Here is a 14,704-nt window from a genome sequence, read left to right as displayed (position 1 = left end):
TTGAGCTGCTGATTAACCAATGCAGAGCCAGTGCAGGACTAGAGTCAGCAAAAGAATGAACTAAACTATGTCATATCACGAGATCAGGAGGGACGGTAGAGCTGACCCCGTGTAGAGCTGGCTCACTATAAGGCCCAACATCTAAACAGAGCAGTTCACCTTGAATTGGAAAGTCAGCCTTAATTAGCTACAACTCCTTTTGAGAGCAGTCGCTGCTGTACTTGCTATCAGCATCCTACTCATTTCATCATCTCCTTACCCTCTACCGCAGCGGGGACAATGATGCAATACAGAAAACAGCATATGTGTGCTGCAAAACCGATATAGAAAGTGGCAAATGCATATTTAAAAGGTCTATGAAGAACATTTTACTACATGTGCAGTAACAGGTCTCTGTTAAGATAGGCGAGTCTTCAATAGGCTACCTATTGGTCAGCTGGGGTGAGCTAGTCTGCAAGAAAACTGTAATTTTGCCATTTTGGATGGTCCTATCGATAGAAAACGTCCAAACATTTTCTGTCTACATCAGTGTTTCTCAGCTTTTTCTGAGATGAACCCCCCGCCATGTCAAGATCTGTGGTGCCCCCATGAGAAAGCAGCTAAAAATCTCAATGGTTGTGGTTTTATCGGTGTGTGCTATACTGGGCAACTTTTGCACCTCAGAAGCTCAGGAGATTTTTCATGTAGAGATGGGAGTCTGCACCCCCCCCCCCTCCCCCAAAAAAAGAAAGAAAAAAGTTGACTAGTTCCTGCATTCTGGCAGCTTTTTGAATATGAAATGGCGACATAATAAGACCAGTGTGAGCATGCCCAAAACGAGACCAGTGGCTTGTGGGTATGGCGGGAGGTTAGGCGTCATGCTGTAATTTCACTAGTGTCGGGGCTGCGTCATGACTGCGTCAGGGCTGCTTAATGGAATTAATTTTATCAGCTACATGTTCACATTGAACATTTTTTTATGTAGAAAAAGTGGTCCACACAACGCATTATGTGCTGGTGAGGAGAATAAAAAGCAGTCGCGCATGCGCAATGGACCACTCATTTCAGAGCGGCTCTCTACATTGTACGTTTACATAATTTTTCTGGCCTGATTACTGTTTTGTCAATTTGTTTAAAAACACTTTTTATACCAAGAGAGCCTGGGTGAACAGCAGGAGGCTGCTTGGGCTAGTCTTCATTTTAACTTATATTTCCAGCCGAGCAGGCTTTCCCACCTGCACCAGCACCGCAATGGTCCTTCTTATTACGGGGAAGACGTAAAGGGACATTTCACCGATGGTTTTGTGTATGCGCGATCAGTACTGATGAGTATGTAGTGGACTGACGCAATAAAGTCCTCACTGTGCACTGTACTGATGGAGAAACCGGCGTTCTCCCGCTCACAGCCTTTCCCGCAGCGCCTACACCTACCAGAATGCATTGCGTGTAAACCTCTACTAGGTTGTGGTCCATAAAATCCTCTGCGCTGGTGTTGCATGACGTCATCTACACCAACGGAATCGTAGTTTAGTCAAAAGAATGACAATGTGTTGTTGAACAGCATCTTTAGAGCACATTATTGGCATTAGAGTGCCGCCGCCCTCCACAGGTTTCCATGGGGGGGAAAAACAAAAAATGTGCTGGTAGTTTTAAAAAAATTGCCAACCCAAACGAAAAAATGAAAGTATGACATCACATCTCAAAACTATGGCGCGCAGAATTCGCCCGCGTGCTGAGACAAGCACGCGCCAAGGTCGGTAGGGAGCGCATGTTTTCCATGTCAGCGCCACCGCATCTTTTTCCCTCGTATCTTTTCTTTCATTCTGAGAGGCAAACTCTTCATCGCAAAACAAGGACAACAAAAGCAATTCCATACGGTAGAGTGGGGTTTCATTCACTTGTTGAAACGAATTTTTGATGGTGATTAGAAAACATAGAATGAAGGCAAAGATAAAGTGTGCACTCTGAAAAATGGAGACTCCACCACCAAAAAAAACGACCCCATAGGTCGTTTGTACAAGCAGCTTATGACGACCTATAGTTACGTTTTAAGAAGCGGCGCTGAGCCACAACATGAACCCAACGTACCCAACCTGATAAAAAGTGCCCTTGTTCATTTGCTTCAGCGCATAACGGAGCAGCGAAGCTGTCAAGAGCGAATTTGTCAAAAGGTCACCATATATAACAGGAAAACAGTGGCACTGTAACACCTGGACAGTGTACTGGTGAGTACCGGACAACTTCAAGCACTGGTGTCAGTTTAAGTCTGTTGTGAACACCCCCCATTTTCACCCTTACGGCACCCCATTCTGCTGCCTTGCCCCCACTGCCCCCCCCATCATCCTCTGAACGCCTACTGGGGGGGGGGGCACCGCCCCGATGAGAGATCCCAGCCATCAAATGACTTTATTTAAATATCTATCTATCTATCTATCTATCTATCTATCTATCTATCTATCTATCTATCTATCTATCTATCTATCTATCTATCTATCTATCTATCTATCTATCTATCTATCTATCTATCTATCTATCTATCTATCTATCTATCTATCTATCTATCTATCTATCTATCTATCTATCTATCTATCTATCTATCCATCCACCTATCTATCTAACTAGCTAGCTATCTATCTATCTATCTATCTATCTATCTATCTATCTATCTATCTATCTATCTATCTATCTATCTATCTATCTATCTATCTATCTATCTATCTATCTATCTATCAGTCCATCTATCTATCTATCTATCAGTCTATCTATCTATCTATCTATCTATCTATCTATCTATCTATCTATCTATCTATCTATCTATCTATCTATCTATCTATCTATCTATCTATCTATCTATCTATCTATCTATCTATCTATCTATCTATCTATCTATCTATCTATCTATCTATCTATCTATCTATCTATCTATCTATCTATCTATCTATCTATCTATCTATCTATCTATCTATCCATCCACCTATCTATCTAACTAGCTAGCTATCTAGCTATCTATGTATCTATGCTGAGTATTTATGATATATTCAAATTCCGAGTCGTTAAGATGGTGCAAAAAAAGCAAAGTCAATCAAAGAAGAAACAAGTTAAAGAGAAATATATTTACTTTATTCATGTTTAAATGATAGATTAGTATTCAAAAAGAAAAGCATAAATGTTAAAAGAGTTTGACCTTTCCATGTTTTTTTGTTCTTTCGTTTTGTTAAATATTACATAAAATAAATAATTTCAAAGCAGTCAGGTGAAAGGAATGAAAAAAAAACCCAATGCAGTGACTGTTGTATGTTGATAATATGTGTTACATTTGTTGTTAACGTCCTCGTACTAACTTGACTGTATTCTTCTGGGTCTAACTCATTTCCCATCCCCATATGTTTGCTAGTCCCCATCCTCCTCCCCATGCCTTTCCTGTCCTCTCATCCTCCATATCATTTATTTTCCCAGATTGATAATCCCCTTTCTTTTCTTATACCCAAACCTGCTGAACCTTCTCTTTGCTTCCTCCATTACCCTTCCTCTTATCCCTCTTCTCTTTCCTTTTGTCCATTCAATTCTCCACAGTCAAGTGCTTCGAGCATGGGGCAACTGTACACTGTAAAAAAATAATCTGCTGGTTTAATTTAAAAAAAAGGTAAGGCAACCTATGACAAGCCCTTTCTGAGTAATCTCAGCTAGATCACTCAGAATTACTCAGATTACTTTTTTTAAAGTTAAACCAGCTGATTATTTTTTACAGTGTAATTATGGATTCATTCTCATGGACACGTCTGCATAGCTCTGTACCATATCAGCCCCTTGCATGAGTAAGTACAGCATAAATAACCCGCAGAAGTTAGTATCGTATAAATAACTGCATCCACATATCACACACATTTACAACTAGATCACTACCTGTAACTGTCTCCCTGACACACACTTTCCTATTGCGAAAATCTGAATCATTGTCCTTTCGTCCAGTCCGCCTCCTTTTTTACTCCAACTTTTCATCCATGTATAAAATCAAATTTTGGCACAGATTTTATTTTCATGTTTTCGTCTATGCCTATATACTTTATAATTTAAAACAAAAAATAAACTTTCCTCTTTCTGCTGTTAACATTTCTGTCATTATTATTATTATTATTATTTTACTTAGTATTGTCTTACTTTAAAAACGGAAAGGTCTTTGTCAACAGAAACAGTTCCTCCACGTGATATTGTCTATAAGTTCTGATTCGTTCCTCCTCAGTGCAGCAAATCCTCCTCACGCAGATCTGTCCAAAATGGCCATCGTTGCAGCCTCCTATTGCTCCAAAAAGGTCGCACAGCACAGTCACACTAAAACCCTCCGGTATGCAGAGCTGAACCAGGGTCCGGTCATCGCGGCTGCACCACGATGGGCAGGAAGTGAGTGGTTGTGTTTTTCCTGCGAGTCTTCTTCCCCTTCATTGGCTTGCCATTGGCATTGAGTCCCACAAACATGTGCTTCTTCTTGTTGCGCCACTCTGCAGAGGCGTAGGTGTTGTACTTGTTCTCCTCGATGCGCTCAATCAGACGGCAGTCCGGACCAAAGTCCCTCTGGAGGGGAGAAAGATGAGTGTAAATGGGGGAAACACAGAACAGTGGAACCAGATATGTGCATACAGCCTCCTGTTCTGATACAAATGCTAATTTTCCATTGCTATTCACAGAATCCAGTACACATTCTATATCTGCTCAGCGTTTTCCTCTCAGTCCAACCTGGGCAGATGTTTACAACAGCTGTATTCTTTAGGAACATCAGGAATCAGGTACATTTATCAGGAATCTTTAGGAACATTAGGAATCAGGAACATTTATCGGGAATCTTTAGGAACATCAGGAATCGGGAACATTTATCAGGAATCTTTAGGAACATTAGGAATCAGGAACATTTATCAGGAATCTTTAGGAACATTAGGAATCAGGAACATTTATCAGGAATCTTTAGGAACATTAGGAATCAGGAACATTTATCGGGAATCTTTAGGAACATCAGGAATCAGGGACATTTATTTGTCGTTTCATTCCATGCACGTGCGCATATGAAATGAAACGAAACATTGTTTCCCCCAGCCCACAGACGTGCAATACAAAGCCAAACAACACACATCCAAACTACAAGAACACATGTATCCAAACTACGAAGAAGAAAAACTACAAAAACACATATATCCGACATATCCGAAAATAAATAAATAAATAATTCTCTGTCCAAGAGAACAAATGCAAGGATGACTGTTGGAACTGCCGGTCTGCATGGGCTAGCAGTAAGCTTAGCCTGCCCCGCTTCCGTGTCCTATCCTTTACATTGCAGAATGAGTTAAAATGAAGACTTATAGGTTAATGATGTTAAACACTATGACTGCTATTTATGTGTTTGTGATTACTGAAATAAACATTTGAGCTGGGCTCTAAACTGGGTTTATGATTTAAGCAAAATAAACGCTCTTTTTGTGCATGTATTGTAACACAATTATTATATAACATAGATGCTAATGACATTGAAGAATTCTGGGGAGTGCAAATTTTCTACAAAGAAAACTGAAGATTGCATCAGTAATATGTTAGAGAGAATATGCTAGAAAGCGGAGACTATCGGTGCAGCAAAAGAACACGTGCCAGGGGCTTTCTCCTTCAATTCTTGTCTCAGTCCTACTCTTCCGCTGATAGGTCTCGCCCCTCTAATCCTTCTAGGCTGACCCTGTCATTCAGACATAAAGCGTTTCAAATTCTCATGTCAGCAGACATTATCATTGTGCCGAGACTGGGATTAAAAAGATAGTTCTTGCACGAAGCAAGAGTTATATCTATTTTGCGTCAACTTCCTGACATCACTCCTTGTGACTCGCTTATGCTCTTCTGGAGAAGCCAGGACTTTCAAGTCAGGGTGCATCCACATTATCTATTATGAAGGCAGCAGCTTTTTCACATCCCCCAGAGAGCAGATTTTTTTCCAACCCCAAATAAGGAACATTTGGAGAGGACTTCATCTCCACAGAAATTTCAGGGTTTCCCTCTTCTTCTCCCTTAGATTTTTTTTATTTCTACTTTCTTCTTCGGTCATTTAGAGTCCCTACATTCTTCCACCAAAGGAACCAGGTCCCCTCCTCACCTATCTGTAGACAGGTGTTATACCACTCCACCTAATTTCCATGAATTTCAAATGGGAGAGGTCCTCAACCCAGGTCCAAGGTATCCATATCCCAAAAGTAAAGTTGTTAGACCTTCACCCAAATTTGAGAGCCATCATGGGTCCCACTACTCTTTATTCTGTATTCCCTAGAGATGTCAGGTCACTTCTATGGCTACTATCTCAGTTCATTTTGGAGGACAGCGTTCAACACCTTATCTCACTTTAAACTACTTTCTTCATCATGCGTCAAACTTCGCTAATTCTTGGAGATGGACTTGATGTACCAAACACGTTTTCAGACCCATGCCTCCTCGCAGATTTCCCGGAGGCTCTTCCAGGAAGACTTGAAAAGGGGCTGTAGCTATAGAGATATCTCCATCCATCCATTATCCAAACCGCTTACCCTGTTCTCAGGGTCGCGGGGATGCTGGAGCTTAACCCAGCAGTCACTGGGCGGCAAACAGGGCCGACACATTCACACCCAGGGACAATTCAGTACGGCCGATTCGCCTGACCTACACGTCCTTGGACTGTGGGAGGAAACCGGAGCACCCGGAGGAAACCCATGCAGACACGGGGAGAGCGTGCAAACTCCACACAGAGGACAACCCGGGATCCCCCCCCCCCAAGGTTGGACTACCCCGGGGTTCGAACCCAGGACCTTCTTGCTGTGAGGCGACCTCGCTGACCACCGCTATAGAAATATGTCCCAAATATTAAACAATTTGTGTCACAGCCACAGCATCACAAAGTCAGTAGAGCTTGCGCACTAGCCTGGGATTTGCAATAGAGCATGAGTGTCTGAGGTGGCCAGTGAATGATATAACCCAAACCCATCAGCATGGGTTCAGTCAGAAGACTCGTGTGGAATGTGTCTATCAGAATGAAGGGAATGCACATAGTTTCTATTTTTGGTGACTAGGCTCTGATCTTGTCATTCCCTGCAAGCACAAGTGAGGATATTTGCAGCAAGCATTTCCTGCATTGCAGTTCAGTATTAACACGTCGTTATAGTCGTTGAACAATGTTGTTGTTGAGGATTAATCAGATGTACACACACTGGTGTTAACAGGGCCAATTTAAAGCAAAAATCAAGACTTAATTTATGTCTTTGAAAGTGGCAAATGAGAAGTGGCTAGGGGGCACTGGGGTTATGACGAGATGTGCTATGTTGTTGGTGCCAACAGGATCACTGTGACAACTTGTTTGTGGCTTACATTACCACAGTGACCGCCCACTTGTCATTGAAGGCAAAATGATGTGAGAACTAACATCTGTCAGATTGCTGGAAGCCAACCTTCTGCTGTAGGCTAGCATCACTTAACCAGTCAGTTAACTGGATGCAGTCGATGTTCACAACCAAGCGTGCACCTCCTCCAAAATACACACGCCCAAATACACACCCCGCACGCACACATCAAAGGCCACGCACACACAACAGACACACAAACACACATGCACACACGCAAACCTTCTCCCTCGCTCCCTCTCTCTCTCTCTCTCTCTCTCTCTCTCTCTCTCTCTCTCTCTCTCTGGCCACAGCTGTTCAAATTGGTTCCAGAGGTAAAACTTAATGTTCCCAAAGCAAAACGAGAATATTTTTGAAGTCACTGTAGCTTTTTGAGTAACACGGGTCTCTGTAAGACCAAGCAGTGTTTGATGGCGGTCTCTTGTTTTTCTAAATGGTGTGAGGAGTCTGTGCTTTGAATGCCAGTGTAAGAATAATGAGCATAATGAGCATAATAAGGAATATCGCCAGTATATATGAAGTATATATACCGGTATATATGAAGAATCTTAGATGAAATTTGAATGTCTTGATTGATAATTACTACATACACCAATTCTTTATTTATACTCAACATAATTATCTAGTTTATAAGAATTCATTCATAAAAAAATAATCTTTGGGAAAAACTAAAAGAGAAGACAAATGATATTGTAGGGGATTTGGTGCCACGTCCATGTGTCATTCTTAAGACCATAATGAAATAATGATTTCATTCGACTGCTGGATAAAGAAGCCACTGTGAAAGCTCATCAGGTGTAACCGAGCCCCGGCCCTTCACTAGTGCGTTGCTGTTGCGAGTGTTTCACTGTGTGCAAAACGTCATGGGAATCCAGTTTCAGGCCATGCAACAGAATGCCCTTCTTTCTCCCTGCAGTGTGTCATTTCATCTGCAGCGCGGCTCCGCAGAGACACGCTGTGAAAGTCGGGCCTTTCAAAGGAAGGAGAGGGGAAGAAAGAGAACGAGAGAGAGAGAGAGAGAGAGAGAGAGAGAGAGAGAGAGAGAGAGAGAGAGAAAACAGATGAAACAATGGCTTCTCCCCCCAGAGGGATTGAAGTAGAATAGAGAAACTGAAGGATTGTGTTTCCCACTTCTGAATGGAGCGCAGAGGAGAAGTAGGTAGCGAGAGCAGAGATTGCAGTCACTGGCTGTGTTTCCTGTTTCTGGGACAGGGAGTCTTGCCGCCTTGCCCCTTGTTTTAAATAAAAGAAAGGCCTTCGAGGCGACTCAGAGTTGAAGAGTCTCTGGCTTACGGAGAGGAAAGTCTTGTTAAATCCAATCGCTTGTGTCAACATTATTCTCCCCTCCTTTTATCGTTGAGCGTAGAGACTTGGTACTTCTGAGATGTGAAATATCTTGAATGCATCATATTGCGTTGGTTTTAATGGTCCAGAGCTACAATAGCAATGGCAGTGTGGCAGAGTGATATTGGATTTACTCAGCTGGGGTACTACTGAGTACTGACACATTGAGCTCATCACATCAAAATGCCACGAAAAGTAAAGCCGAGCAATGCAGCAACATCGCCAAATAGGATAAAAACATTTCTTTATAAGGGGGAACGCAAAATATCTGCTGGAAACTGGGGCTATTATAACTACGACAACGGTATCAAGAGGGAGAGGAGAGAATGATACTGCGAAGAGGCTTCATGGACGACAGGACATCACTTTAAGAAGGGCTGAACTACCTCTTCAGACGACACAAGCTAGCTGAGATTCTGGATGTTGTATAAAATGTAAAGTTGGTTTTTGATCAAGGATGAAAACAAACAGATCTTGTTTGTGGACTCAGAACATCTTTTTCAGACCCCAACATATATATATGTGTATATATGTGTATATATATGTATATATATATATATATATATATATATATGTATATATATATATATGTGTGTGTGTATATGTATATATATATATATGTATATATATATATATATATATATGTATATGTATATGTATATGAAGAAGATTAAGAAGATTTAGCCTCTTACCGCTCCATACAGCTCTCCCTTCTTGCTGATTGCCAGGTAGTAGTTACTGCTGAGGCCTCTGATAGCCACCACACCCACATCCACCGACTTAATCTCCAACACACCTGCATCAGAAGGGGAGAGAGAGAGAGAGAGAGAGAGAGAGAGAGAGAGAGAGAGAGAGAGAGAGAGAGAGAGAGAGAGAGAGAGAGAGAGAGAGAGAGAGAGAGAGAGAGAGAGAGATTTACTGCAATGAGACCAGCTTCTTCATCAGACAGGTGTTCTTGTGCTACACTTTAATTGTGCGGCGCTCTCCTTCTGATCAGTTATGCTGTTAAAATGAAAACGTTACCCTAGTTTGACAAACACCACATTTCAGATTTTTCACCGAGAGAACTTCACAAAGAGATGAGGGGGATAGCTAGATAGATAGATAGATAGATAGATAGATAGATAGATAGATAGATAGATAGATAGATAGATAGATAGATAGATAGATAGATAGATAGATAGATAGATAGATAGATAGATAGATAGATAGATAGATGATAGATAGATAGATAGATAGATAGATAGATAGATAGATAGATAGATAGATAGATAGATAGATAGATAGATAGATAGATAGATAGATAGATAGATAGATAGATAGATAGATAGATAGATAGATAGATAGATAGATAGATAGATAGATAGATAGATAGATAGATAGATAGATAGATAGATAGATAGATAGATAGATAGATAGATAGATAGATAGATAGATAGATAGATAGATAGAACAATATACTGACTCAAATTTAACTGGGGCATCCTGGATCTTGGACAATAGAAGCTCTTTCATGAACACCCCCACACCTGATGGTATTAATAATATATATTTTTTAAATCGTTTCTACCGTATGTATTGCCTTTGTGCACTCCCTGTTGACGCTTATGTCCTATCGGACTTAAACATGGTTTTTTTTTTGCAATTAAGTTGTCGTCTCCTGACTAGATCCTTGCTTGTGTTGCATTAACTATCAGATGTACGTCGCTTTGAATAAAAGTGTCTGCTAAGTGAAATCGCAACATTGTAACACTGTAACAATACAATGGAATACTTAGAAATGTAGAAATCCTGTAAAAGGAGCAACCTGAGTAATATTATCTTGATTGTCTTGGGTGAACCCCAGGTTTGCTTTTCTCTCTCTCTCCCTCTCTCTCTCGCTCGCTCGCTCTCTCTTTACCTTACTGTGTGACAGACACACAGCTCAGCCCGGCCTCTTGCCCCCAGTATGTTTGCTGGTTAGCAAGTGGGCCGCATGCCCTGGGACTGAGGCGTCAGCCAGGAAAACTCAGTTCTCCATTCCATGTTTGCTTTTCTGACCAGGGGAGCACAGGCGGGCAGGCACATGGACAGGAGGGAGGGAGGCCTTCTAGCTGCTTGACGGGCATGAGGGTGAGTGTCTGTATCAGTTTTCAGGCCCGGACCAATTACTGGTTTAAGCTGTGGTCGCCGGTCCTTTCTTCTCTCATCCTAAAGTCAATTACATCGAGCCATAAAGCTATCAAGGGTTGAGATGTGATTAGCCGCACAGGCGCGGGCCAGTAGGAAGTGGAGGTGAGTCACAAGCACGGCAGAAAGGATGAAAAGGACGAGAACAATATATATATCTAGACTGAACGTAGATGGGCATGAATTGTTTAAATGACGTCAAAGGGTCTTTTAAAATCAAAGCGTCTGCTTTCGGTGATCAGCCGGGTCCTGTTTTCAAGATGTGCTAGCTTACAGAGCCGAGAGGGGGAATAGGGAGGGGTGCAGATGGCAAAGCGTGGGTCTCGCATCGTGCTTCAACCGTCCAAAACCACACGGATCCCTTTATCCTGGGGCATTTCTGGCACCACTCCGTCCCCCTATCGTCCTCAGCGAGATGTGTGTCGTCGTACCGTCCAGGTGTGACGTCACACATCTCTTGGCCGCCTGTCTCAGTCAAGACATGCACAGAGATGAGGGGGCCAAAGAAGTGGGAGCCATGTTGTGCCATTCGCTGATCAGGGTTGTCGTCCGGGAATTTGGAGGCATCTAGACACTAAACGTGCTGTGTTTCTCAGCAATTAAAGCCCCGCTCTTCTCTTTCTACTGCAGTCTGTCTTGCTCTTGGTCTTTCTCTTTGACTATCTCATCCCTCCTTCTCTCTCTCACACACGCACACTCTCATGCACGCACACACACAATGAGGTTGCTTGTTCTGCTCTTATTAACATTCTCAATCTATTCTTTACAACTTCATTTATTTGTCTTGCAAGCTGATGCTAGTCTAAGCAAAGCGGCTTTGCACGCACACACACACACACACACACACACACACACACACACACACACACACACACTCAGAATCGAGCACGGCACAAGATGACACGCCACGGCACGACATCAAGCAAGCTCCATCAGGCCAAAGCTACCGTTAAAATAAGACCTGTGTGTAGTGTACCGAGGGCTAGTCCACCTGTTTAAACCCTTTTCCCTGTCCTGTTTGATGTGGTTTGCCCAAACCAAAGCACAGGCCTCTTTTGTGCCCCCCCCTCCCCCCACCGCCATCAGTCACCAGCAGCAGCCCGTCTGGCCTGGGACTTAAAAGGCAGGGCTGCAACAAAAGGGCTTCGATTGCAACAATGGAGTTTACGATGAAGGTGGAAACGAGGACAGAGAGGAGAAGAAGAAGCCAGGCCTCGGCTCGTAACAGAAACACAGACAAGTGTTTTTTTTTTTTTTGTTCATCTTCCTCGTCCAAACTCTTCTCCCAACAGTCCCTGCAGAATTAGCGCGTTGGTTCATCTCACTTTACCCCCGTTTCTGTTTCTGCTTTACGAAGCCTGGCCTTTACTCCCTCCCCGGGCTGCTGGCTCACGGCCATAAAACCTTGTTTTAAATTTTTCAAGGCTTTACCTTTAAGTGAGAAGAAAAAACTTTTTACGACTGATATTGAAAGTGCAATAACACAGAGCTCGCGTCATAAAAAAAAAAGAAAGGTGCTGACATTTCCACTATCAACATTTTTGAGAAATTACTAAGGACAAACACCTGTGCGTGAAATGGGGGGCAGCATTACAGCTTTTATAAACGCCGGTCTTTGCTGGTCAGGTACAAAACACAGCAGTGAACCAGTTACAAGGTTAAACAAGCAAAAGCCAACCTTCAGACTGTAGGAAAGTCTTCATGACTCACTTTATGAAACCTCCGGCTTCAGCGCCCATTAAGTGTTTCCGTCAGATGCCTGACCCAGAAATGAACTGTCAGAAATCATAAACCCCCGTCTGTTTCGCAGACGACGACGATGGCGTTCACTTTGCAAGTGCTACCAGACAGACTTCAGGTTTCTTTTATTTATCTATCTATCTATCCATCTATCAATCCATCTATCTATCTATCTATCTATCTATCTATCTATCTATCTATCTATCTATCTATCTATCTATCTATCTATCTATCTATCTATCTATCTATCTATCTATCTATCTATCTATCTATCTATCTATCTATCTATCTATCTATCTATCTATCTATCTATCTATCTATCTATCTATCTATCTATCTATCTATCTATCTATCTATCTATCTATCTATCTATCTATCTATCAGTCCATCTATCTATCTATCTATCTATCTATCTATCTATCTATCTATCTATCTATCTATCTATCTATCTATCTATCTATCTATCTATCTATCTATCTATCTATCTATCTATCTATCTATCTATCTATCTATCTATCTATCTATCTATCTATCTATCTATCTATCTATCTATCTATCTATCTATCTATCTATCTATCTATCTATCTATCTATCTATCTATCAGTCCATCTATCTATCTATCTATCTATCTATCTATCTATCTATCTATCTATCTATCTATCTATCTATCTATCTATCTATCTATCTATCTATCTATCTATCTATCTATCTATCTATCTATCTATCTATCTATCTATCTATCTATCTATCTATCTATCTATCTATCTATCTATCTATCTATCTATCTATCAGTCCATCTATCTATCTATCTATCTATCTATCTATCTATCTATCTATCTATCTATCTATCTATCTATCTATCTATCTATCTATCTATCTATCTATCTATCTATCTATCTATCTATCTATCTATCTATCTATCTATCTATCTATCTATCTATCTATCTATCTATCTATCTATCTATCTATCTATCTATCTATCTATTTATTTATTGTGAATTAAGGCCATCTATTACTTCATCTGTGATCGTATTGATAAGATGTAGTGTTGACTATATTAGCCGATGTTGACTGCTTTATTTATTTATCTATTTTCACATTTAATACTCAGTCCATGTGTGGTCGCCATTACTTTGTTGTCTGATTGCGTCAGACTTGGCTCCTAACCTCACCTCAGCAGGTGGGATAATTTCTCAACCCTGCTTACAGCACTTCATCAACCTTCCCTCGTCTCTATTTACGTTCATTATATCCCACACCCTTTTTTCTTTTTTTCCCCTCCCTCATTTATTCCTCAAACCTCCTAAGCTTTTCCCTTCTCTATAATTCACCGTTATGTTCTTCATTTCTGCCCACCTCTATAAATGTTGGCATCTGGACCAAAATGTCGGCACTTGCTTTTCTCTCTCCAGTTGGCCGTTTCTCATCTCCTCGTTTCTCCACTACTGACCCCCCCGCCCTCCTCCTTGGTTCCTCGCTTGTTCCTTTTGCCACTACTCTTATCTTGGACCAACCTGCCATTGCATCAGGTCATAAGTAATTCACAGCTAACTGCAACCAGTTTTACGGAGTATGTCAGAGCTCGAACCTTGAATCAAAGCCATAGAGAGCTACGTAGTATGCCATCATGGAGGGAACACCACCCTTCAGATGCTTCACATTAATACTTCGGTTAGAGGCCTTTGTGAAAGGTAAGAGAGTGCCTGTGCTATATCTTCACAAATATATCCTGTATTGAATATTTCAAACTTTTTCGCTTGTCAAAATGATGGCACCTACATGTGCCGCATTACAATTCAGATCCAGTGGGTAGTCCATGGTGGTTTATCAAGCCTCTTGTAGCAGCCTGTACAGTCTCTGAAGGACACAACAAAGCTGGGATTTGTGATTATGGTTCAATTGGCTCACAAGGAGGAGCGCGTCAGCACATGCAAACATACACATATTTATGTATAGACTGGAGATCACGCACAACAGGCCAATGTATGTATACAGACCTCTACTCTTGAGCCCTGTTTGCCCCCTGCCTCTAAACACATGGTTAGTGAGACTATAGTTGAACCAAAATATTAAAGACG

At 41.5% G+C, this 14,704-nt stretch overlaps 1 protein-coding gene across 1 annotated transcript; it reads right to left on the bottom strand.

Moving 5' to 3' along the window:
* Positions 1–3,102: 3,102 nt before the first annotated feature.
* On the bottom strand, positions 3,103–11,215 carry fgf10a (fibroblast growth factor 10a). Its single transcript, XM_056290446.1, has 3 exons — positions 11,161–11,215; positions 9,410–9,513; positions 3,103–4,548 (listed from the first exon to the last, which is right to left on the bottom strand). The coding sequence occupies exons 1-3, from the start codon at positions 11,213–11,215 to the stop codon at positions 4,348–4,350; spliced, it is 360 nt and encodes a 119-aa protein (XP_056146421.1). The 3' UTR covers positions 3,103–4,347.
* Positions 11,216–14,704: the final 3,489 nt, after the last annotated feature.

The sequence above is a fragment of the Lampris incognitus genome, chromosome 12 (genome assembly GCF_029633865.1).
Source record: "Lampris incognitus isolate fLamInc1 chromosome 12, fLamInc1.hap2, whole genome shotgun sequence".
NCBI lineage: Eukaryota > Metazoa > Chordata > Actinopteri > Lampriformes > Lampridae > Lampris > Lampris incognitus.
This window is presented reverse-complemented; position numbering and strand designations above follow the sequence as displayed.